The sequence below is a fragment of the Sebastes fasciatus genome, chromosome 3 (genome assembly GCF_043250625.1).
Source record: "Sebastes fasciatus isolate fSebFas1 chromosome 3, fSebFas1.pri, whole genome shotgun sequence".
In the NCBI taxonomy this organism is placed as follows: domain Eukaryota; kingdom Metazoa; phylum Chordata; class Actinopteri; order Perciformes; family Sebastidae; genus Sebastes; species Sebastes fasciatus.
The window spans coordinates 7,397,580-7,423,998 of NC_133797.1; the positions used below are offsets into that span (position 1 = coordinate 7,397,580).

The 26,419-nt window shown below is 40.8% G+C and overlaps 1 protein-coding gene across 4 annotated transcripts; it reads left to right on the forward strand.

Moving 5' to 3' along the window:
* Positions 1–25,874, forward strand: LOC141763921 (uncharacterized). Of its 4 annotated transcripts, XM_074628730.1 has the most exons (15): positions 788–979; positions 1,142–1,236; positions 8,197–8,242; positions 9,066–9,213; positions 9,327–9,384; positions 10,538–10,619; positions 12,808–12,923; positions 14,837–15,005; positions 17,496–17,623; positions 18,792–18,872; positions 19,110–19,139; positions 19,263–19,331; positions 19,555–19,698; positions 21,037–21,156; positions 23,534–25,874. In XM_074628730.1, the coding sequence occupies exons 3-15, from the start codon at positions 8,197–8,199 to the stop codon at positions 23,627–23,629; spliced, it is 1,287 nt and encodes a 428-aa protein (XP_074484831.1). In that variant the 5' UTR covers positions 788–979; positions 1,142–1,236; the 3' UTR covers positions 23,630–25,874. The 4 variants fall into 4 exon arrangements, with proteins under 4 accessions (XP_074484827.1, XP_074484831.1, XP_074484832.1 ...); XM_074628726.1 differs by lacking the exons at positions 788–979; positions 1,142–1,236 and adding an exon at positions 1–139; XM_074628731.1 differs by lacking the exon at positions 1,142–1,236.
* Positions 25,875–26,419: the final 545 nt, after the last annotated feature.

Here is a 26,419-nt window from a genome sequence, read left to right on the forward strand (position 1 = left end):
GAGATTTCCGACGGTGTCCTGAAGGCAGCACGTCTCCAGTGTAGAGCAGGGGGCTGTGGCTGGATGCTGCACAGCGAGTCTGACATACTGACCCACAACTGTTCATGAGCTCTGAACAGACACACTACCGACACTGAAGGTAAGTGAGCCGGTCCGAAGGCTGCAGACACATTATGCACTGAGGAGGACAGGGAGACATTGTGTTCCTAGACGTCCCGTCCACCGGGATAACGTGGTGAGACTCGGTGACTCGTCTTCACTGCTGAGTGAGACGTTCAATGCCCACACTGGGATTGTTCAAAAACATGGTCAGACATGTATGTATGCAGTATATGTATGTATATATGCAGCTCCATTCAGCTCGTAAAAACCCTCAACAAACATCATCGGATTATTTCCGCTGATTCAAAGCATTCACTAAACTAGTTGAACAAACGGAAACAACCGAAATAATCCCATGTTTTCTAAATGTTCTGATGATGTTTGTTGATGGTCTTCACGAGCTGAATGAAGATCCGTCCTGCTGTCTGTCCAACACCCAACAGCAGCTGGAGAACCGGACTGGAGGTCCGGCTGGTTGTCGGTACCATCACCGGTTGGGCTCGTTTTAAAGGCACATGAAGCCTTTCTGTCCCTCCAGGGCAGGGCGGGCTCGGTGGGAGGACGAGATAGGTCCTGATAATGGCGGAGGGATATGGTTAATGGATAATGGTGGCGTAGGGATATGGATGTGTGTGATTATAAATTCCGTTGTACCACACCTCTCCGCGCTATTCATCACGGTAACCCGGGTTACGGGTTACGAGTTGCGGCAGCACCGCATTCCTCTCTCATCAACAACACTACCGGCAGCTGAAAGCTCCCGTCCTTTGTTCCGTCCGTGTATACAGATACTGTGCGGTCTAGTCAGGTCTGGTCCCGCCTCAGGGAGGGGACAGCGGACCCGCCCTGTTCAGGGCTGGACCCGTGAGGCTTTCAGGTAATGTCGGAAATATCAGGAGTGAGAAGCTCCTTCTAAGGTCGCTACACCCTCTCCCTCCCTCCTGGAGGGTCCGCCATATTAAAGCAGCAGTAGGCAGAATATTTTTGGCATAATTAGGCAAAAATTCCATAATAACCTTTCAGCATATTGTAATTAAAGTGTTCTGAGTGTTTGCGAGTGATTGACAGCCGACTCTCAAAGACGGCAGCTGGACAGCAGACCTCAGATCAGCTCTTACTGCTTGTTTTCCTTCGGTAAGTTAAATCTTGCAGATACCGTTAGGAACACCGGAGGACACAGGGGTACATGATTTTTTTCAGATGACCTTTTCATGTACTACTGTCACGATATAGCAAACGTTTTATAAAAATAACTTTTTTAAATCATATTTGCCCCAATCTCGCCTACTTCAGCTTTAAGTGCCATCCCAAACCAGTCAGCAGGGAGTGAAGTGGGTTCATTGTATTCATAAGTAGTTTCTGATGTAACGTTATGTGTATTTATAAACTGGTAAACTTGTGATAAATTAAGTAAGTGGGTTATGAAACCCTCCAACAGCGATGCCGACTTAACCAGCTGCCTTTACTGAAGATGTGCAATGTCGTTCTGTGTTCCTCATGGAACACAATCTAACTTCAGTTCCGTGTGACTACCGGTACAAGAATTTACTGTAAACTGCTCAAACTGAGAGACATTTGATTTATCCTGCCTTATTGTCACATATTCATTCTTTTTTTTTTACCCCTATCAGGAGCTATAACCCCATAATTTATTATATCTTCAACTGTGTAAGACTTATCAGTATGATACGATAATACTTTGTCAGACAGGTCTGAAATTTGTTTTGCATTACAGCAGCTCCATTTGCAACATAAAGGACACAGAAAGGACAAGAAACAAGGATACATACATTTAAACATTACAATCACAGAAGACAATATTCAGGGCCCTTCAACGTACATTTGATCTGGGATTAGGCTCCATATTTAGTTTTAGGATTGACTGGTGTACAAAAGAGTGCTTCAGTCTAACCTTATTAAATCGTGGAACCCTGTATCTCCGATTTGATGGTAACAATTCATAATCACTGTTCAAGACATGGTTGGGGTCAGAGGCGATGTTGTTAGCCAGCCTTAATATGTTATTATGATAGGCTGATTCATAGAATTTCTCAAGGAGTTGACCTACAATCTTTGAGCAGATTTTCATTTGGTGGAGCAGTTTTGACTTTAAAGTAGTGGACAAACTCGTGTACCATGTAGTATAACAATACTGTAGAACACTCATAATCACAGCAGTAAAAAACAAAAGAAGAATTTGTTTACTCGCCCCAAAAGACCTGAGGAGGCGAAGAAAGTCAATTCTTTGTTTGCATTCATCCGGTCCACCAGCTTGGAATTTTTACATTGGGCATTGTTCAGCAGGGAGTGGGAGGGTGTAGGGACCAGACAGGAACAGGGGCTAACACGGGGACTGAAGTAAGGCACAACTGGACAGATTTCCACATTATCCAATTTTAAGTTGAGATTAATTTCCCCGTTAACATTCAGTTGGTTTGAGCCGCATTAAGCCGTCGGCCAAGGCTAACTGATGGAGGGGTAGTCCCAGAGTTTCATCTGTGCAGAGGCTGACTGATAGAAATCTGTCCTTAATTCATAGCCTTTCATATCATTAGCTGTTCTTCAAATTCATAACGTATTATTAATACGACACAGTATGTATCAAAATGAAAATAACGGGCTTAATGATTGAGTAAAAAACATCTAATTGCAATTATTTTTGCAGTTGCAATATGATTTTCAATATTAGAGGGGATGATCATTTTTACGTGATTATTCTCATTTTCATTGAAACACATATTACTTGATTATGATGTGATGTTTGTGGGGATCTGTACCAAACAAATATGTTTGCATAAAGCCATGGTTGCTAATCTTCTTCAAAAATTGTTTTTGTTATATTTATGAAATTCTCTTCACATCTCAACAGCAGTCAATAAATCTGTTATCTGTGGCTGTCGCAGGACTGTAACAAACCCGTCCAATCATTTCATTCAGCCCAAATGTAATGACTGGACGGGCTACCTGCCTGTCTGCGTGCACTCTGCCCGTGCATTCATTGCACGTCACCAGAGTCTTCCACCAGCTGCTAGCTTGACAGCTGTGAGTAACAATAGCCATGCTGGTTGTTTACGTCCATAATGATAATGTTGGCGGAGTGTCTTTGGAGGGAGGCCTGAAGGGACGGACGGACTGTCAGTGTTGATGTCTTGGTGACTTCCTCTCTAGATTCAGGGACTGTTGGAGCTAGTGCTGCTACTTTCATTGTTAATGACAACACTGGTCCAGGTTTTAAGGATGGATCTTTTTTTAAATCTATGGCTAGTTTCTGGACCCTACCTTTAAGTCTTTAGAATATGATGTGTAGGCCAGGACATCTCTGCAGCATGACAGTATGTCATTTTAACTAACCTGTGCGCCTTCTGCGATTTGAAAATTGCAGCAGGGCATATTGTGATTTCGATGACATTTTGATCAGTTGTTCAACCCTATTAAACATGTCAAACTACACTCCCATGATATTCCTTTCCGTTGAATTTATTGAGACTTTAAAAAAGTCTTATCATTGGAGACATGAATTGAATGATGACATCATAGTCCCCCTAAAAGACACTAGTTAATAAGTCCTGTGATTTTGTTTTTGTTTTTATTTGTTAGTTTATTATCAGGTTATGCGTTATACAATTATGCTTACTATTTCTTGTTAACCTGTTGCTCATTTTGTATTTGACTTCATTCCTTTAACTAAAAATGGTCCTTTATCTAAATCAGACTACAGTCTGATTTAGATAGTTGTTGGTGCAGTTGTGCTAAATTAAGATCTAGCACTCCTCAGAATAGAAAGGCAGCTGGTAAAGCTGCTGAACTGCAGACAGGTGCAGACTGAACGCCCACGGCCCGACTGGACGAGTCCACTTTCTAATGTCAGAGAGCTCATTAAAGAACTGGCTGATAATTGTGTCATTTGTTCCAGTAAGAGTAAAACAAAATCAACACAAAAAGTTGTATTTTAGTAGAAACATGTGAGTGGTTGGTAGTTTTTGCATCAGTGTATAGTGTGCTGTGGGGAACGAATGCCTCTCATGTCTTAATTATCAAACTTCAACTCTTTGGTACCAAAAAACATCCAAAACCATACCAAATACCATATATACCAAAAGCTGGCATTGGTTGTTTTGTATTGTTTTTTTTGATGCGATAGTTCTTGATTTAAATCATTTTAGACTGTATTTTATTTAGGTAAAGTTATTTTACAGCTGCAATGTGGTAAGACAAAATTGAACACTGATGCTTTTTAGAGGTTTGGCTTCTATTTTTAAACAGAAAAATATTTTTTTATTCCTCAGTGGGAGGTTTTGTAGAAAGTCTCAGCTCACCAAGTAGGTCTACTGATCCAATGCCAGTGCTTTCCTTTTTCCACATTTAAAAACTGTGTCTCTCTCTGTGTGGAACGCATTGGAATCATTTGTATTGAAGGTGAAATGAGGCCAGGTATTGCTGTGACATTACAACTGTAATGTTGTCTGCTGTGAACAAAGGCAACTGTTAATGTAGATCCGTCATGTCGTGGTTGATACCTGAGCCACTTAATAGGGTCAACACTGGCGCATATACTGAACCAGAATGTTGGGTTAGTGCATCCCCAATCATTTTGGTTTCAGTACTGAAAGTCAAATATCACACTGGCAGCTGTATCAAAAATGATAAACAACACTTACCACTCACCATTGGTAAATGGTAGGGGTGTAACGATTCATCTACTACATTGATGTATCTATTTATATTCCTACGATCCAACTACTGTACATCGATAGGTATTCGGCAGGTTGTCCTTCACGAGAGACGTAAATCAATGTAAAATCCATTTGAAACGCAAAAATCAATTGTATCGATACTAAGGATTTGCACCTTGTATTTAAGGGCGACAAACGTATGAAAGTGTTTTTTAGCACTTTTATTAGTAAAGAAATGTTAAACGTTACTCCGGTTCACCCTCCACACATGCGCCAGCTTGCCAGCTCTGCCCTCTGCAGCGCAAGCACGCATCCATGGCATGCATGCAGACGAACAGAGCACTGGACTCCTCTCTCTCACCCGGTAGCAGATTATTTAAACAGCGTTTGTATAGGAATGATTCTGTCCCAAGCTGTTTGATCACTATCAGCTGTTTGATCATTATCAGCGGTTGATCTCTGTATTATTGTTCTACTGTTTATATTGAAAATGAGAACAGAAGCAGCAGGTTAAACCACTGTTCATTTAACTTGAATAGAAGTTGGTTTATTATTTAATATTTTGTTAAATATTGCACTGCCTTGTATCTTGAGAACTGAATCAGCGGGTCCTGCAGTTGCACTTTTTATTATTTTCAAATAAAAGGTGTATGTATTTGCCATTAATCGTTGTTTACTTGTTTATATCCATAATTAATTTATCCCTGATTCCCTTACAAGAACAACTTTGAGGAATGCTGACCTGCTCTGTCCAGTATCAGCTATTTATTTCACAGTCACACTGACTGAATTTTTGTAATAAAGTACTACTGATGTGTTGTAGTTAAACAGACACTAGAGCTTTGTCAGTTATTGATTGTAGATGAGAAGTAGACCGTGTGTTTCCACAGGTTCTCTTATCGCTGAGTGTCGTGTGTGAATGTTTGAACACAGTAGTTTATTGGTGACCTGTCGGAGTAGAGGTGGAGATGGAGTGGTTTGCAGAGAGATAAGGAGATAAGCAGGTGTCACTGCCCTTCTCAGTAGCAGCAGTATGACAAGAAGTAGGGATTTATATTTATGCTTATATTTTATGTCAGAACACAGTGTGAAAAAGATGTATGTAAATTAGGGCTGGGAAATATGGACAATATATATTAATATATATACAGCGGGTAAAATAAGTATTGAACACGTCACCATTTTTCTCAGTAAATATATTTCCAAAGGTGCTACTGACATGACCACCAGATGTTGGTAACAACCCAAGTAATCCATACATACAAAGAAACCAAAACAAATAAGTTCAGAAATTAATTTATGTGTAATAATGTGAAGTGACACAGGGGAAAAGTATTGAACACATGAAGAAAGGGAGGTGCAAAAAGGCATGGAAAGCCAGTAATGTTCCAGTAAGCACTGTTGGGGCCATAATCCGGAAGTGGAAAGAACATCATTTCACCATAAACTGGCCACGACCAGGTGCTCCTCACAAGATTTCTGACAGAGGAGTGAAAAGAATTATCAGAAGAGTTGTCCAAGAGCCAAGGACCACTTGTGGAGAGCTTCAGAAAGACCTGGAATTAGCAGGTACAATTGTTTCAAAGAAATCAATAAGTAATGCACTCAACAGCCATGGCCTGTATGCACGCTCACCACGCAAGACTCCATTGCTGAAGAAAAAGCATGTTGAAGCTCGTTTAAAGTTTGCTGCACAACATTTGGACAAGCCTGTGAAATACTGGGAGAATATAGTCTGGTCAGATGAGAGCAAAGTTTAACTCTTTGGATGCCATAATACACACCATGTTTGGAGGACAAACTGCACATCACCCTAAAAACACCATACCAACAGTGAAGTTTGGAGGTGGGAACATCATGATGTGGGGCTGCTTTTCAGCATACGGTACTGGCAAACTTCACATAATTGAAGGAAGGATGAATGGAAAAATGTACCGAGACATTCTTGATAAAAATCTGCTGCCATCTACCAGGATGATGAAGATGAAACGATGGACATTTCAGCAAGACAATGATCCCAAACACACAGCCAAGGAAACTCTCAATTGGTTTCAGAGAAAGAAAATAAAGCTGCTAGAATGGCCCAGCCATTCACCTGACTTGAATCCAATTGAAAATCTATGGAAAGAACTGAAGATCAGAGTTCATAGAAGAGGCCCACGGAACCTTCAAGATTTGAAGACTGTTTGTGTGGAAGAATGGGCCAAAATCACACCTGAGCAATGCATACGACTAGTTTCTCCATACAGGAGGCGTCTTGAAGCTGTCATTACCAACAAAGGCTTTTGTACAAAGTATTAAATAAATATCATTAAGCATGTTCAATACTTTTTCCCTGTGTCATTTCACATTATTACACGTAACTTAATTTCTGAACTTGTTTGTTTTGGTTTCTTTGTATGTATAGATTACTTGGGTTGTTACCAACATCTGGTGAAAATTTCATGTCAATAGCACCTTTGGAAATATATTTACTGAGAAAAATGGTGACGTGTTCAATACTTATTTTACCCGCTGTATACCGATATATGTCATTTCATATCTCGATAACGATATAGATCACAATATCATTAAATATATCTAATTTTCTGTTAATTCAGTTAATAAATAGTCTGTATGAAATATCCACATGGTAAAGCCTACTTTTGTTTACTCCTGTGTGAATTAAACAGTTGACGAATTAGAGTATTTTCTCATTTTATTAAGAGCTTTAGTGCAAAAGAATGAAACAGTTTCAAGTGAAATTCTTAAGAATAAATACAAGCCTTGCCTAAAGACCATTTCACAGCAAACTTATACATTCCAAGTGTGTCCCAGTTTATTTCCTGTTGCAGTGTACAGTGTGTGAATGCCACGCAGGTTTGACCGGCACCTAGTAGTAACGTTACTACCAGGCGGTGCCTGTTAAAACAACAGAAGATATGTCCCATGCATAGACTGTATACAAGACGTGGACATCACAGTGACGTCACCGAGCCCCCAGGAGGAGCGCCGGTCGTCGATCACAGCTTTCGTAGTGGCCAAACGGCGGCACTACAACTTCCATGTCGGTCACGTGATGCCATTGGGCCCAAAAATACTTTTTCCCATAGACTTACATTGGGAAAGAGACGTCTGAAGCTGCAGTACTGAAAGTAAAAAAGAAGAAGTCTGAGATTTGGAAGGCAGGGCATGCTTGTTCTATAATGTTGAATCACTTAATGAGACACAGGTCACGTTTAGTGATGAAACCCACAGAGAATGATCACCAAGGAGCCTCTTTTAGCTCATTGTTTAAGTTTAACAGCACATTCATTGAATGGTTCTGTGAAAGCGAACATAAACTAAGTAAGGACTTTGCCTCCATGTGTAGTGATACCATTGTGGATTTAGTGTACTAGTGATTAGCTTTAATGTAATCTCTTCTGTGTGTTATCTGCAGATGATGTGGAGTGTTGTGATCCTGCTGGCCGCTGCCCTCCGTGTGGGTGAGTATATCCTCTCATTTCCCTCCTGCTGTCCGTGAAAGTTGTGATCTCTGTCTAACATCTCTGTTGAGGAGCAACAAGCACAATTATTTAATGTATATGAGATGTAACAGATTACAGGGAGGTCAAAGGTCAGACTCAGCTATAGGTAGCGCTAGGGCATCAGGTCTGGGGGAAGCTAATTGAAGAGGAGGGTGCCGGTGCACAATCAAAGCTCTGGCACAGCGGTGCTTCGGATGGCCGGTCCAACTCTGGTTTAACAGTGTTTCCCACAGGATTAAAAAAACATACCTGCAGAGATTGATCAGATGAATGTGCAGCTCTCCTCGGCTTTACGGAGCTTTAAAGTGAGTTTCAGCTCATTGTTGATCCGTCTGCATTTAGCAGGTAAAGAGACAGATGTTTCCATCGGGAGCAGAGCTAAAACAGTGAGAATATTGGAATTATGTTTATCAGGTGGACACTTCTAAAACTGTTGGTATTGAACATAATCTGAGGTTTTACAGAATGATGCAGCACTGACTTTCTTGTCTGGTTATAGGGTTGGTTGTTATGTTACTCTTTAAATTATTATTGGAATAATTACACCTGACCAAGTCCAAAAATGTCTACCCGGAAAATTGTCAGTTAAATCCAATAAAATGTAGTATTTGACCACATTTGAGAATGTTAGAATCAGAAAAGACAGTTTTCACGAGAAATTGCAATTTTCTGTGTCATAATTATGAAGTATAAACTATATATGCATACCCCGACCTTTGAATTGAAAGTTAAAAATGTTCAAAATTATGTTCTTATTATTTTCGTTCTGCCTTTGTTTCAGAGTCCTACGCCAGCCCTGACCTCCATGAGCGTTTGGCCCATGGTCGCATTCTGAAGATCTATCTGCCCAAGAGTGCAGAAAAGCTAGAGTTCACTCCATCTGAGGATCCCAGCAAGACCTTCCTGTTCTGGGAGAAGGGCAGACTGAGGTCAGTAACACTCAAGAACACCTTATGTTTAGGTTGTGGACATGAAGCTGAGCTGCTTCCGGTGTTGTTGCAGTTGATGTATTTCCGTGTGGCTGTTGTTCTGTCCTCTACAGGATGACCAAAGGCAGGGTGTCTGGTACAGGCAGCGACCGACGGTGGTACATTGACAAGGTAACCAAAATCATTTGTTTAAAGTCTAAATTAAATAATGAAATCTAAAGTCTACATTTTCTGTAAACACAATTCATTCTTGGATTCACTAATTGCTGTCACTTTACCATCATTAAATGCTCTTTTATAGTTTCTAATTTTACTTATATTCTTATTCAAGTTGTATATACCTGTTATTATTATTATTAGTAGTAGTAGTATTATTAGTAATAATATTTTTACTTCCTTATTCATCTGTATTGTTTGTCTTTGTGCTGCTGCAACACCTGAATCCTCTCTGAGAATCAATAAAGTCTTATCTTATCTTATCTTAAAGGAGACATGTTATACTCATTTTCAGTTTCATACTTGTATTTTAGGTTTTTACTAGAACATGTTTACATGCTTTAATGTTCAAAAAACACTTTAACTACACTATAAACTAAGAATCGAATTTGGATATGGAGTATGTTAGTCAGTGACATCAGTAGCGTTAATGTGGGTGCGCTCGGATAATGTAGTGCGAGGTGTTGTGGTGTAAAAGGTATAACGAAAGTGAAGCAAAGCAAAAGGGGTTGCAGGCAGCTGGCAGGGAAGAGAGCGCCACACTGGAAGCTGGGGCCTTTATATCCTGTGGAGCATTGGGCCCAGGGATTGAGGTCGGGGCAATTGGTCTGAAATCATCTAAAATGTTGGGACAGTTGGATTTAGGAACCGGGACAACAACAGCATCCTTCCAGACTTTGGGGACATGCTGTGTTTCTAAAGATTGATTTAAAAATATAGTTAAAAACTGGGCTCAATTCTTTTGCACAAGACTTTAGTAAACGGCCGCAGATATCATCTGGTCTAGGGCTCTCGCTTACTTTTGTGTGGAAGAAAGCTTTCTCAACATCCTTTTGGTTTATAGGAAAGTGATGATTGTCATGAAGTTTGAGGCTCAGTTCCTGAATTTCTTTTCTAAAATCAAACATCAAAAAGAACCAACAAGAAGAAGAACAAAAAACACGCAAAGTGGATTCTCGTGGACGGAGTACACACGAAACATGCCGTCTGTGATGTCACTTTTACTTTTACTTTTTTTGTCCAAAGCAAAACACCTGCTTATGTGTGGCCAGAGATTTCTCGATCTTCACACTGTATTTACAGTATTTGGTCTCTATGTTTTTGTCAGGTGACTTATGAAGACCAGGGGACGTACGTCCAGAGAGACTTCTGGAATAAAGAGATCTCCTCTGTCAAAGTGGCCGTCATAAGTGAGTTAGCAGAGGGTTGCTAATAACTTTTGTTACTTTAAGAACATAGCTTTAAAGTGAGTGTATGTAACGTATTCAACACCAGCCACTGTCACAATTACAGGATAATGGTAGATGTTAAAATATAGCATAGAGAAGAGTCCTGATGTCCATGAAATGACTCAGTGATGTCAGTTACACTGCAGTATCCATCTAAAGGTCATACCTGACCAAGAAAGGTCGTACCAGTAAAACCCCAGAGTGAATTACTTTGAGCAAGGTGTGCTTTTACTTGTTAATGTATTCAATGTTTAATTTGTAAGGGGAAGAATGTGTTATTTCTTTCAAAAGTCTTGCTTCCATACCTTGTTTGATCATGTTTTACAGTATATCTTATATTTAATTATCTGAAATTTGTTTCTGTTTATCTGGGCATATTAAAATGTTATCTTTATTTGAACACCAGATTATTTCACATTAATCTCACAACAACTTTTCTCTCGTTACATCCTCATAGTATAAACAGTGGTGATAATGGTAATATCATGTAATGTAAAGGCCTACTTCCTTTCTTGTCTTTCTCTCAAAGCTGAGACCGTTATGAATATCACTAGAATAAACAATAAAGCACATAACACTTTAATCCTGAGACAATGATACATGAAGTGCCTCATCAGCAGAAAACAAAGTTTGCACAATATATCAAACGGTCGGGTTGATGGTCCTAAAAATGAATAAAACCACCAGTTTCTTAATTTGTCACCTGTCACCACCAAGACTTTGTGCATGGTTAGATCCCACCAGATGTTCTAATCTGTTAGGATTTGGCGCTACATAAGATTAAATTGAATTGTGCTACTGAGGTGAACATTTTTGAGGCACAGTTCTTTCTTCAAAGTTCTTTTTTCTCTCTCTTTTTTTTTGTTTTTAGGGAACTACATTAATGATTATAACACTCTAGCTGTGTAGCTAGCAATTATCAAGTTAGCCTATTAGCTTAGTTAGCTACTTTTATAGCTAAAGTTCAACCTGCAAGCTAATAAAGAACGGACTAACATAAAAACTGGATTTTATAAAGGTTCACAAAAGCATGTATTTAACTACCCTGGAGAAATGACTTTCAGTGTGTTCCAATCCACGTACTTCCTGAAGTACACTTCAATGTAGTGTGCACTCTGTACTTACTTGAGTAGTGCGTGAATTTCAACGGGGTAGGGTCGTCTCAAATCGAATACTCTGCGGCGCGCTTACCGGAAATGACGATCGCAACATTTCACCGCAGCTCGCTACCCGCCAAAATATCTTCTTCTTCTTCTTCAGGGTTTTACGGCAGCTGGCATCCTTTGTGTTGCACTGCTGCCTCCTTCAAGTTTTACCCGTCCACTACCCGCCAAAATATCTGCCTGCTTTGTTGATACAGAATACACCGAAAATGAAAGCAAATGAGTAGACGTGAAACGTTATAACTTACATCTATAAGGCACGTTGTTCAGCACCGCAAAAGCTACCGCATCATCTGCCGCCATTTTCACAAGTTTGAATAGTGGTCGTGGTCCCGCCCCTTCCGCTACGTAGCCAAGATGGCGACAATTGAGTGTGAAAAATGTTCAGCGTTCCACACTCAAAGATTAGACCGTTTTGAGTACAACATCCGGGTACTTCAAGTGCACTGCATTTTGCCATACTTCACAGTGTGAACGCACTTATGCACTCAAAATAGTAAGTGTAAGTACGGAAGTACGCGGATTGGAACACACTGTTTGTGTGGTTACGGTTTGCCTACTTACCGTTGTCCCAGTGCTTCCCTACTTCACAAAACAGCCAATCAGAATTGACCTACTTTAATTCTGTGATTGGCTGGGATTGTAGCACACTGTAACATCAGATTAAGATCAAATAAAATCAAATATACCTGAGAGCACACCGAGCAGCGAGTTTGAAGGCAAATAAGTAAAACTGAGTGAGTGAAGTTATTATTGTGTAGCATAAACACTATACTTGCACACCGAACAGATTTCAGTTTGCTCAAAGTGAATTACTCTTTGTGTGATATTAATCTCGCAAAATCTAATTTATGTGCTTGCAAAAAGCTTTTTCTGTGCTCAAAATGTCCCGTTGCATGCTCAGGATAGAGCCACAACTAGACCTCCATTGATTGTGACTTTCTTTCTCCATCCAAGTTTATTTATTCTTCTCCTCTCTCTTCCAGCCAGACACAACTACGTGAAGCGTATAGCTGGAGAGGCTCTTGACATCTCACTGGAGGGCATTGACCAGGCTGACGCTTTCCTCACCTTCTCCGGGGAGGCTGCCAACGTCACACTGGTGAGATAGATGAATGAAAGGATGCATAGATGGTTGGATGAAATGAGCAAGGGGATGGAGGGATCTGATAATCATGGATGGATTGTTAAAGGTGCAGAAGTAGGTGCTTACATTTGTTTTCATCTCTCAGTATTTATGTGTATAAATGTTCTTATAAAACGGGTAACTCAAATCAAGCAATCTGATTGGTTCATAGCTGTGATATAATACCCACAGACCACTGCTATGATGCGTCTAACCCAAGCCCCCAGGAAATTGCGCTGGTCGTCGATCCCAACTTTCATAGTGGCCAAATGGCGGTACTACAACATCCGTGTCGGTCACGTGATGCCATCGGCCCCAAAAAGATTTTTTCCCATAGACTTACTTTGGGAAAGAGACGTCTGTAACTCAGCGGATATTTTTTTTTGTGGTGAATCAACTCCCCAGCACCTACACCTAAATAGCCCTTGTTTAAAAAATTAAGTTTTTAAAGTTGTAAAACGCACTAATAGCCAAATCCAGAGTTATTTCCCTCCTCCGTTCATGTGAACGAGACCCAGACCGAGGTTGGAGCGCCAAGCCGTGACGACAGCGTGACGTTGGGACCCCGTGACCGAGTCATGTGACCGAGCGGACGCTACTGCGCATGTTCCATGTGCCCAAGATCCGGGTACTTTTCCAGACGGAAGTCGAGTCATTTTGTCTTTATGCTCCACTGAGACACTTTCATAGGAATGAACGGGGGCCCCGTCTCCAATGCTGTATCCAGTTCTCTTACTACATCCATGGTCTAACCTTTGCACCTTCAGTATCACTCTGTCTGAGAAAAAAAAAATCCCATTAGACTCATGGTTACTTAGCAACATGGTCACAGGGCGATCATTTCATCCAACACGGCGCAGGTTCCGGATACAAAGTAACAAAGTTAGCCGCTACAAAATGGAAACATTTCAGGTTAGCTGCTACGGAGGAGTGGACTGAGCCGCGACCATCACCAGAAAAACATCTACCTGCTAAATGACCTGCAGCGCCACGTAAAGGGGAGGAATATAGCGCAGCAGAAATACACCAACCACTGCCTCCGCAACACCCGACTCAGAAACTGAATCTGATGCGGGTCTTGACACCAGAGAGATTATGGCCTTCAATGGATTGGCAACTGACACTCGGGGACCAGAGAAAGTGGAGCAACGCCGTCACCACGCCAACACAAACAAGCCTAGTACAACCAGTTATCAAAGTCCTCTTACTGACGCTGGACAGTCTCTCAGTGGCTGACTAATAAATGACAACATACAATAATGGAAATAAAGAGCCAAATAATGAAATACAACACTAGCCTGTGATGTAGTACGTTCCATAGGAACCGCCGTTCTAGCAACCGCCTCAGTGTGTGCGTGTAGGAGAACCTATTTTATTGTGAACATTATTATTTATTGATAAAAGACAATTTAAATTGGAATGTTTCTGTAACTTTCATATTGTCATACATGATGACCGTTTCATAAAAGAGGGTTGTGTCGGGCCGAGCAACGCCCCTCAGCTGTGATATAATCACAACATACCACGGCCTGTTGTGAGCTATTAGGGTTATTGTATATATCTGTTGAACAGCTGTGGGTGCAACATCCTGCCTCTCTGCACCCCACCTTTTACCTGCCTGCCTGTAAGCCTATAATACAGTATATATACATGCCTTCATTCTGGCAATAAATCTTTGAAATGTCCCCGTCTGCCTTGATAGTCTGCATTTGGGTCCTTTGCCTGTTGCCTCGCACATTAACCTCTGTGACATGAGGAATTTAGCCTGCAGGAAGTGCAGTTATTTTTGGATTACGAAAGAAATCAAGTGCCAAACCAAAAATGAAAATGCATTCGTTACTATAAATAATGATGCGAGTGGTGCTCTGACAGGAGTTTGTCTTCCTCAGGTGCGCGATGGTGCTCGGGTGTCCCAGGACCTGCCGAATTACTGGGACCGGGTTCAGACCCACTCCCTGAACATCGAGATCAAGAATGTGAATCACAGTGATGAGGGATATTACACCCTGAGAGACCGCAGGGACCGGGTGGTGTCTGTTACCAGGATGGACCTGACAGGTGGGTCCCCGTATACCCTAAATTCTCAAATAGTGGCTTTAGTTACCTCAACTGAAGAGGGCGGCCTTTCTTTGAAGCAGGCTTACATTAGAGACGGGCCTTTGTTTCTGTTTCCCTCTGTTTGTTTGATAAGTATATTAGTCATATTTTAGTATGAAGCCTCCTGGTTTTCTGATCTGCTCCCGCTTGCCCTGTTCAATTTTTGTTACTGCATTATGCTGTTAATACAAACTCAACGCTTCCTGTATCCATTTCAAATTAAAAGCTATCTAGCGTTTCATGGACAAAATCCCTACATTTCCTAACAAGGCTTTAATTGTGAAACAGCTGCATGACCGTTTTGTGGAAAATCCAGTGACTTGGCTCCAATACGGTAATTCAAATGTAGCTGCTGCTAAACCAGTTTCTACTGTCCATATTCACTTAACAACTGTTGCTGCTCTGATTATTATTGGAACTATTGAAGTTTTGTTTTCTTTTATCATTTGGAGTATTAGTAGTAGTAGTTTCCAAAAAGAATGCACATAAAATAAATAAAAAACAATAAGGCATTAAATTAAAGGGAAAACCAAAAAATACTGACCAAAAAAGCTTGATGTACCTACCCAATAGGCCTTAACCCTTTCCCTTCTAGGTTTACAAAAACAAAGTTCCAAACGTTTCGTACAAAAAAGTAATCATCCCTCAGTTTTATATGTGTTTTACCATTTTATTTTTAAACATTTGCAGTATTTCTTTTATTTGCAAAGTGAACTACACTTGTTTAATTCCTCTCTCTAATTTCTAACAACCTCTGAATACAGTTAAAAAGCCAATGATTGTGTGCTTTGTACATTATCTGTGCAGTTTTAAGATTAACTAGATCACAAACCTTTACAGCATATATATTTATAAATGGTTGGTTGGTAATATCCGATCAATTAAAGCTTTAATTCTTATACGTATAGCTCTCCTCTGTAGTATGGAAATGCGCTTAGTGTTGGTTTTGTGCGCTTCCCTCCACACAGTAGGTAATGTATGGAACTATGAAAGAACAATACAGAATATATAGTGAGTCCTGACTCAACATATCTTTAGTTTTATATAATATCAATGGTTTTAGACATTTTTGTTTTTACATTATTTATGTGTGATTTCCAACATAGTTTATGATCAATTATCACGCCCAGAATTACATTTTCAGACACACTTTCTGTTCCAACGTCATTTATCATAATTGTTTACTTGATTATTGATTTTATCAATAATTATTTAGATTTTTTACTAAATATTATAAACTTTGGTCCAGTGTTCCACCGTCTTTAGACTTCCGTTAGGGCATTCTGGACTTCATTCACTCTTTTCAATCTCTGTGTGTGCACACGACCCTGCATTCTCATGCCCTTTAACGGGGGTTGGCAGAGCGTTTACCTGCTAATTAGGACCAACTGGCACACGCCTTCAACTCACAAGGACAACGGGATTCATCATTATAAGAAAACAGGGACGAACAATTCTGCGGTTTAAGAACACGTCGTGAATCTGAAGTAGACTTTTCTTAGGACCTTTATAAAGAACACATTTAAAGGTCCCATATCGTGCTCATTTTCAGGTTCATACTTGTATTTTGTGTTTCTATTAGAACATGTTCACATGCTGTAATGTTCAAAAAACACTTTATTTTCCTCATACTGTTCGCCTGAATATACCTGTATTTACCCTCTGTCTGAAACACTCCGTTTTAGTGCATTTCAACGGAATTGCAACAGAATTGCGTTGCTAGGCAACAGTTTGGGTCCATGTTTACTTCCTGTCAGCTGATGTTATTCACATACACTGCAACAGGAAATAAACTGTGACACAATTAGAATGTTTACGTTTAAAACCGCGTAATGGTCTAAATATTGTATATTTGTGACATCACAAATGAGACAGAAATCCTAACGGCTTGTTTCAAACGCACAATTTCTGAATACCTGCTGTGTGTTTTGTTTCTGTTGAGCGTTTTGATAGTTTAACAGTATTTACTGTATATAGTACTTAAACCCGCTTTATAATGTAAAAGACCTGAAAATCTCGCTTTTTACAATATGGGACCGTTAAGAACAAACTTGGGAAGATATTGGTGAAGGAGGCCCGATGTTTTTGTTATGTCAGCGAGGATAGAAACTCGACGCATAGTGAAGAGTGTATAAGCTGACAAAACAAACAGAGAATGAAAAAAGGACATTAATTAAATAAATCATAAAAGAAACCCATAGCTGTACACAGTCCGTTTGGACTTGTGAGTGTGTTTTCTCATCTGTGGTTAAGGTAAGATAGTCATGGGTAGAACTTTCTGGACCTGTGGTGACTACTAATGCTAAGTATAAACACTTTATAGTCAACGGGCTAAAACATGGACAATCATTGATATTGATAATGTCCTATATCTGTAATGTCACAGCTACAATCCTAATCACAATGTAAGACTACCCCTCCCCCCTCCCCCCCATCTTTTTTCCACTGTAGACAAACGTGATTACGACGGAAGCCCTCTCATGGCTCTGCTCCTACTGCTGGGCATCCCGGCTGGGATTTGCTGCTGCTGTCGGAAGAAGATTTTCAAGAAGAAACCCACCACCGCTTTTACGCTACAGGTACTAACAGTAGGCACAGACAAGTAGGACTCCATCTGGAGAAACGTTGTATTTTACAGGTTTTTAACCAACATGTTACATAAATGATGTAAAGGACATTTTCACTGTGAACATTTCTTACAGGGAAAGTTCCGTAGTTTGGAGGTTTAGTTTAGTTTAGTTTATTTGAGAAGGGAGAGTGCAAATGAATAAATACACATGGTATAAAAATGCCAGAATCAGCCAAAAGGCTATTTATCATTTGTTGTCCCGGGCCAAGGTGTTACAGAAGGCATCCTAAAATACAGCAGAACAAAAACATGAAACAGGACATGCAGTTGAATGTTGGAAAAGTACACAGTGGTTAAAAGCAGTTAGAAACAGTAGTGACATTTATACATATAAAACAACACTGCAGACAAGCAGGACATATAGACAGAAGCAACAAAAAGAAAGTTTAGTGCTGACGTGAGTATGAATTAATCATCCTTTGTTTTAATTGGGTCCTGAAAGATCTATAGGTGTTAAGTTGTTTGATGTAAATTGTAATTATATTACTATTATACAGTAGCCCAGCTGGTTTCAAAAGAGTTGCCGATAGCACATACAGGGAGAGAGACGCTATCGACCGCCAACACGCCTTTTTGGCGATCCGCTCTGCTAACATAGTCTACGGGCAGCCCTGTCCCCTAAAAATGACGTTCCCATACAACATGACTGCATTGTGAATTATGTTTTGAGGGAAACTTATTTTTGTCCCCGATTATGTTTATTTTTGACGCATCACAAATACGTTTCTAATAGCGGAGGTCTGTGTAGGGAGGAGGTCGGGGTGGATGGGTCAAACACGAGACAAAATGAGGGCTGTTGTGTTAAACATGATTTAAATAGATTATAGTGTTACCTGAAATTAAAATGTTCATTTAGCATTTCATAAGTTTCTCCTCCACCCAGCATGCACCTGTAGCCTCTGAGTCTACTAAGACTAAACTGTTATTTAATCAAAGAAAATAATCAACAAATAATCAGTAATGAAAATAATTATTAGTCGCAGCCCCAGAACAATGAATTGCCTCATCATCATCATCTCTCTCTCTCTCTCTCTCTCTCTCTCTCTCTCTCTCTCTCTCTCTCTCTCTCTCTCTCTCTCTCTCTCGCTCTCTCTCTCTCTCTTTCTCTTTCTCTCCAGACCAGCCCAGAAGCAGTCCATCCTCCTCCCGGCGGTCCTGCTGGACCTTGTCCTCCCTACAACACTCCCGGACAACCAGTAGTGAGATTAAACTTAATAATGACCACTTTTTACGTATTCATGAATGTTCTTACACTTCAACAAACATGTCTTTATATTCAGTATTCAGTTCAATGAAGTCTATAATATAATATAATAACTTCATATTCTGCTGCCTGATGGTTGTGTTTATGTCTCAAAGTGAATCTGGTGTTGATTTGTTGAGGTTTACTTCCCAAATGAAAAGATGTGACTGTGTGTGTGTGTCTGTGTTTGCAGATGTACTACCACGGCCCAGACCCTAGCATGGTACGTAAGACATTACATAATACACAGAGTATATACAGTATATTTACCGGTGTTTTCATTGCGTGATGCTAATCAGAGTGTTTTTTTTCTTGTGTACTTGTCTCCTTGTGTGTTCCTATTTAGGGTCCTACAATCCATCCTCCCCAGCCGAGCCCTGGCCCAGGACAGTGGAACGGCCCCCCACCTTCTCCAGTCAGTATCACACTACACGCCTGCTTACTTTAGTATGGATCAACTAGATTAACCCAGCCTAACATGCTCTTACAACACTGGACCCAAAGCTGTTAGTTGGAGTCAGTTTTCATTCAAGGCTGATTTTTGTTTTTAGCAATTACTGCGTGTTTTCCTTGTTTCCTGTTTCCTGCCTCCTCCCTCAGTATTTACTGATCTAACTCCTGATTGTCTCTGTCTGCAGGGTTTTAACCCGGCTTACCCACCCCAGAACCCTGGCTATCCTTTCTACCCTCCTGCTGGTCAACCCATGATGGCCCCTGCCCAGCCTCCTCAATGGAACGGTCCACCACAAGGCCAATACCCCCCCGGACCTGTAGCTCCAATGGTATGATCCGTCTCTTTAACTGACAGGAACTCCTGCGAAGGATGCCGAACATTCCGGTCTTTGACCTTTGACCTTTCAGCCGCTCTAGATTGGGTTTAAGCTTTGAAAATGGTCTAGTCCCTGACAAAGAGCTCACTGACCCACATATTACTGAGAGACTGTTGCTCAGACCTTAAACTGGAGGTACTCTAGCCTTTCATCATATAATGGACCACAAATGTTGAATGTGTGCACATATTGACTTTAGTAATTGTAATCCATAATGACTATGCAGTGACATAATTGAATCTGTTATTTTCAACTGGATCTGCATCAATAATGGACATCAGGTCTAAAAGGCTAATCGTGTCAGACACCGCTTTTTCTGATCCATATTACTGTTTGTTGATTATATCGACTTTACAAGCAGCAACTGTGTGGCTGCACATTGGTGTGTTTCAAAATGAGCAGTAGATTGTCATTTTGAGGTAATATTTACTATCTTTAATTTGGACTAATTTGTGTCCCTGTTCATTCAAGTTTTCATTGTGCCTATTAGAATTCTGTTGGATCATTGGGGTTAGGGTAGAAAGGCCCGGGAGCTTCATGGGTTGAACACACTGCAGGACACACGTGGCTTTCTTTCCTCAAAGGAGGCGGGGAGTGAAACAAGGGGACAATGTCAGCTAGATGTGATGCAGAAAAAAAACAGTCACTCATGCTCAACTGTCCCACTTGTATAGAATCAGATTAAGGAATTTGTAAAACTTGACAATCACTGAATGGAGCTTTGTGTTGAAATGCCTCAGTAGCCTGCAGCCTGCTGCATGAAGAAGGGTGGAATCTGTGATTGAGAAAAATCAGTTGATGAAGTCAGATCACCTACAAAATATGTTTTGCTCATTTGCAAAGCTACATAAAGTCGTTGAGCAGGTAACAAGCCCGTACACTGTCCAAATGTCCTCACCGGGACACGGGTAAAGGAAGTCTTCAACAGAGGTGTCAGGCGACAAATGAAATTTCAAGTTTCTTTTTTCATCATATGCACAACAATTATAGCAAGCAGTCGTTGGCTCAATGGAAGTCTGGGGCCTCAGGTTCACTTCAACAATGCTCATTAAAAATGAATATATAAAAAAGGAAAATCACACAAGTAAAAGCTATATTAGAATCAAAGACATAAAAAAGTGCAAGTTAAAAACTAGTGCTTAAATATAAACATACATAAATATAAAATAAGTGATGTCAATATCAATTTGTGGAAGGCAGTATTTCAAATGGATAAGTTGAATGTAAACAGGATTTAGTATGTATTTAATGCCCAAATATAATGTAAATGTGTGTGTGTGTGTTGTGTAGGGCTATGGTCCAGCTCCAGTCATGTATAGCGCTCCTCCACCAGCAGCAGCCACTGAACCTGTTCCTTACCCGGTAAAGAGTACCTCACCTGCCGACCCCCTGCTGGCTGCTACACCACAGGTACACACACACACACACACACACACACACACACACACACACACACACACACACACACGTGTGTGGGGGGGGTTGAGATTCCCCTGTTCCCCCCAAAAGAAAGTTTCTATTTTATAAATATTATATTAATGTGAAGTTACTGAGCCCTCTGTGTTCCACAGTGCAGACATGGTGTTTTATTGATTTGATCTGGTATCAAACAGCTTTTTGAGGTACAGACACAGCCTCCTAGAGTTTCCCCTCCCTCCGTGATGGGGGCCTAGGCGGATCTGTGGCGGATCCCCACTGGGACCCTCCCAGCTTTCCAACCGGAACCACCAGCTTGTCCTGAAACGTTTCTCTAATACCACCGAAATGTGTTTCTGAAAACATTTAATGCGAGAAATAATCCATTACTGAATCTCTCTTTGTTTTAAATCAAAAAAGGTTAGCATCAAAGTTTCTCTGGAGTTTCCAGAGGCGGCAAGTCGCACCAGATGCCACTGATTTGCATAAAGTAGCCTAGACCAGCTATTCTCAACCACTGGGTCGGGGACCACTGGTGGGCCTCAGAGCGACATCTAGTGGGCCGCGGAGGTACTGCAAATGGTTAAATTAACCTCTTAAAAATCAGACAGCTGCTATTCTGTCTTTCAGAGGTCGCAGCGGGCTCAGTACTGAAGCTAGAGGAAAGATACTGGTATCATATGAAATTAAAAAACCTAAGGAATCCATTGGTCCTAACCATGTCATGCTAGCTTGTCGAGAAGAGCGCCAAACTACGCTCCACTGTTATGCAAAATCTTGGCGAGGAAAAACTGGCATGGCCATTTTCAAAGGGGTCCCTTGAACATGGGTTCTATGGGTGCCCAAAAATCTCCCATTTGACAGTTTTTTAAATGAAAAAGTGATGTTGGAGACAACTCTGACCCTGAATACTTTAGATTTATAATGGCAGGCTGTGATGGGTGAGGGTATGCTGAATATTTATGTGGATCATTACAGCTGATAGTAGCATAACACCTATTTATAGCCCAGTTTCTTATTTATTTGGGAAGTGGTCCATGGAATTTTTTATAACAATCAAAAGTGGGCCTCAAGTTACAAAAGGTTAAGAACCCCTGGCCTAGACCTCAACTTTATGCAAATGAGGAGCGACCAACCTGACACACCCGTCTCTCGAATCGCACCGCCACGCTGCCAGAATGCATTGCACGGCTGCTTACATAAGGCTTGTTTGAGATGAGCTGCGGCTCGTCTCGAAAGTAGATGGGAACAGCCGATTGCAGCCGGTGGGAGGTATCAGACAGCGTGCCTGAAGTGGAACAGCTCGGTGTCGGCTTGTCTCGAGTCGTCTCAACTTTCAAAGGCGGTAGTAGCTGTGGAAGTGGATGCAATAGAAATCCCAATGTTAATTGTAGGATGAACACCGTCCGTGGCAGTGTCAGTATGGATTTAAAAGTATGATACCATTTCCTGATCGATTTGCTACTTCACTTAGTAAATAATAAGAATAAAACTAAAATCAAGAGAAGATAATATACAGCAGCAACAATGGAAAACACTACAAATGAATGTGACTCAAGGGTCATCGTGTTCATTCTAAAACAAATCCATACGATCGATTACTTTCCAAACTATTTCCATCAGTAGTTTTATCCAGTTTGCATTTAAGGAGAATGCACAAATGTGTTAAAATGTCAATGTCAGATATGTCCAGAGGAGTCCAGAGTAATGTCTAATCTACAAAGTAAAATCTAGAATAGATAGAATGTGTGAGGGGTTTGAATACACTAGATATACACTGATCAGCCATAACATGAAGACCACTGAGAGGTGAAGTGAATAACATGGATTATCTCGTTACAATGGCACCTGGCAGTGGGGGGGGATATATTAGACAGCAAGTGAACATTTTGAACTTTGTGTTGGAAGCAGAAAAAATGGGCCAGCGTAAGGATGTGAGGCTGTGATGTGATAGCTAGACGACTGGGTCAGAGCATCTCCAGAACTGCAGCTCTTGTGGGATGTTCCCGGTCTGCAGTGGTCAGGACCTACCAAAAGTGGTCCAAGGAAGGAAAACCAGTGAACCGGCGACAGGGTCAGACCCGAGGCTCATTCATACACGTGGGGAGCGAGGGCTGGCCCGTGTTGTCCGATCCAATAGAAGAGCTACTGTGGCTCAAACTGCTGAAAAAGTTAATGCTGGTTCCGATAGAAAGGTGTCAGAACACACAGTGCATCGCAGACCGGTCAGGGTGGTCCATGCTGTCCTAATGTTATGGCTGATCGGTGTACATATATACTGAATATATAAAAATAAATCAAACAATGAAAGAAAAAAGGCATTGTCAAATGTGTTCATGTGAATAACATGCCTTTAATTTTCCATCCCCAGGCTGAATTTGCCTCCTCTCCTGTTGCTCCTGTGGCCCCCTCCTCTGATGGTGCCTACGAGTTCAAGATCGACAAAAACGCCACAAACTTCCTGTAGGGATGCTGACTCCAGGAGCAGCTTCCTACCAGTCCATCCTCACCGTGATGCTACCAGGCCCATCTGAGACCAGGCGCAGGTGGAAACAACGGACAACATTTGGACAGTAGATTCTATTCTTTATCTCCTTGCCTCCATCAGTATTTAATCCCCTGACTGTGTTATAAGGCTAAAGTGATTAAAATCTACTAGCTCAGCCAGCTGAGTTTTGGCAGTAGCAGTCAGTTTTTTGGGGATCAAATTTCCAGAGGTGTGGAGACAAAGAAAGGAAGTGTTTTCTTGAAGTGTTAGCATGTGGAATAGAAATGTAATATCAACATCTGACGAGTAAATCTTAAAAACAGGGCTGGCTTCAGTTAACCAACCACATATCTATATTTTAACTGATTCCAGCCCTGTTCTTTTTCTTTGATTCCTTTTTTTCCGTTTCTGTTGAGCTAGTAAAATCAAGCAATCATGAAAAAAGACTTGAGATTTACTCAAAAATCGGAATCTTGGAGCAACAAAGGGAAACGAACCAGTAAACCACTGAGTAGTAACAGCTAACAGACGTCTTAGATGATAAATGGGTTGCCTTGAGGTGTGTTCAGACTAAACACTAAGGAAATGTCTCTTTTTTTGTACAAGGTTTTTTTTTGCAGTCTGTTCTGACAGCCGATGGATCTGATCAGAGGTGGATCCTAGAAAGCAGGATTAGTGAAAACTAGTTAGGGTTAAAGTTAGTTAACCCTGAGATGAGGGAAACAGGGTTTTCAGTTCCAAGAAGAGAGGTAACTTAAACTCTGGGTCAGTTACCGTGGTAACTGAGTGTAACTAGATGTAACTAAATACAACCCCTTTGCCCCTTGAGCCTTACTTGGTGTCCAGATTATGGGGTTGGACACGCCCTAAATGTCATTTAGATCATGTGCTATAGATCATTTAAATGGGACCCTATGTCTTTGATCTATATATTTTATATTTTTCATCTTCAGTCGCTGCTCGCTGTGTGTTGTCTCTATTTAAAATTCAATGTAGGCTACAGCCTAATACACAGTCAGATTCACCACTTCCTCATCCATTAAGGAAACGTCAGTCTGGTAAACGATGAATTAGTTTGATGATGGTTCATCAGCTCAGAGTTAGTTAAACCCGCTTTCTGGAATAGACCTTTGACTGCGTACATGTGAGTAAGATGAAACGTAGCAGCAGCTAACGCCTCGCTGTCCCGGTCCATGTATGTCTTTTTCCATTTACTTTGTGTAGAATTGTGCCACCTCTAAAGTTAGCATCACATTCAGTCACACCTTCAGGGCCTGGTCTCACCAGAAAGTGGCAATTGCAGTTATAGGCACTACCAGAAGCATACTCAACACAAAGAATACAATAGCTACCTCATTTTGGGGATTCTATGCCTCTTCATAGGTCAACACAGTCGAGTTTGTATCGGTCGATGGTATAACTGTGTGTGTCGAATTGAAATTGAATCCACTGACCTGGGTTTGGTGTAAATGCTAACAACTCAACCGTAAGAATGCTACCAGAAGAACCACTTTGATTGCCTTGATGGCCTCATGCCTCCTTAGCATTAGAGTATCACTCATTATCTATCATTATCTAATCAGCCATTTATCGCCAAACCACAGTCAAGCAGGAAGTAGCAGCATTCACATGGATCAAACCTTAATGTTTGTCAGTTATTACCCTCGCTTCTGTCATAAACATAATGATATATTATACAGACCAAGTGCCACCACACCAACTGGTTTTGAGCTGTGGTTCTGTGTCCCTCCTGAGATCCAGCATGGAGGTCAGAAACCTTCCTACTTATCTTTAAAACCACTAACACGCATTCATTGAACTGTAAATAGCGTCACAGATGCCTTTCTTTACAGTGAGTAGACACAGGGAACCTCCGTCTCCACATGTCAATGATCCAGGTCGGCTGGATTCACTTTATGTCCTGCATATGGTGTCAAGGCAACGGGGGACTCATGTTTAAACTGGGACTAACACGTTCTGAGCAGAATGAGGTCTGTCTAGTTTGTTTTGACCTTTGCGTCCTGGATCTGATGTTCAGTGGTGAGATGATCTGTGGTTCACATAATGTTGTTTTTTGTAAATGTAACCAATGATATTCACGTGTAGATGTAGTCCATGGTTGTGGTTTAATACCCCTCATTTTATACTTAAAAGTGGTAGTATACATACTGTATATGGATGTGCAAATGTGTATGTCAATGAAACTACGCATGGATATAAAATTCTGGAGTTTCTTTCATTTTCAACTCACAGCTGAAGATCAAGAAATTCTCCATTCGAATCATTTTTACAGGAGACGGAGAGAAAATCTGCCAGCTTTATATGATACTGTTAATAAACTCAGTGCTGCAGGCACAGTAAAACTTAAATGTATGTCAAAAATAATGGGTGCATTGGAAAAAGACACTTTCCTGTTCCCCTGTTCCCCTGGTCCATCCTACGGTACGAAGGTACAGAGGTTACTGTTCTGATTCCTCCGTCGGTCACACTTGAAGCAGTGTTGGGAAGGTTCTGAAATGTAATGGAAAACAGATTACTAGTTACCCTGTTAAAAATGTAATAAGTAATCTAACTATTTTAATTACTTCATGGATGTAATGTAACTTATTACATTTTGTTACGTTTTGATTAGTTTTCAAACAAATGTTTTAAACTAGATGTTTCCTCAGGTTTTACACTTCACAGTAATGTTGGAGCTTATTTCTGACTTCAGAAGAAACAGCGTTATCTATCTTATTATTCTTCTCCAGACAGATCAGACCCTAGTAA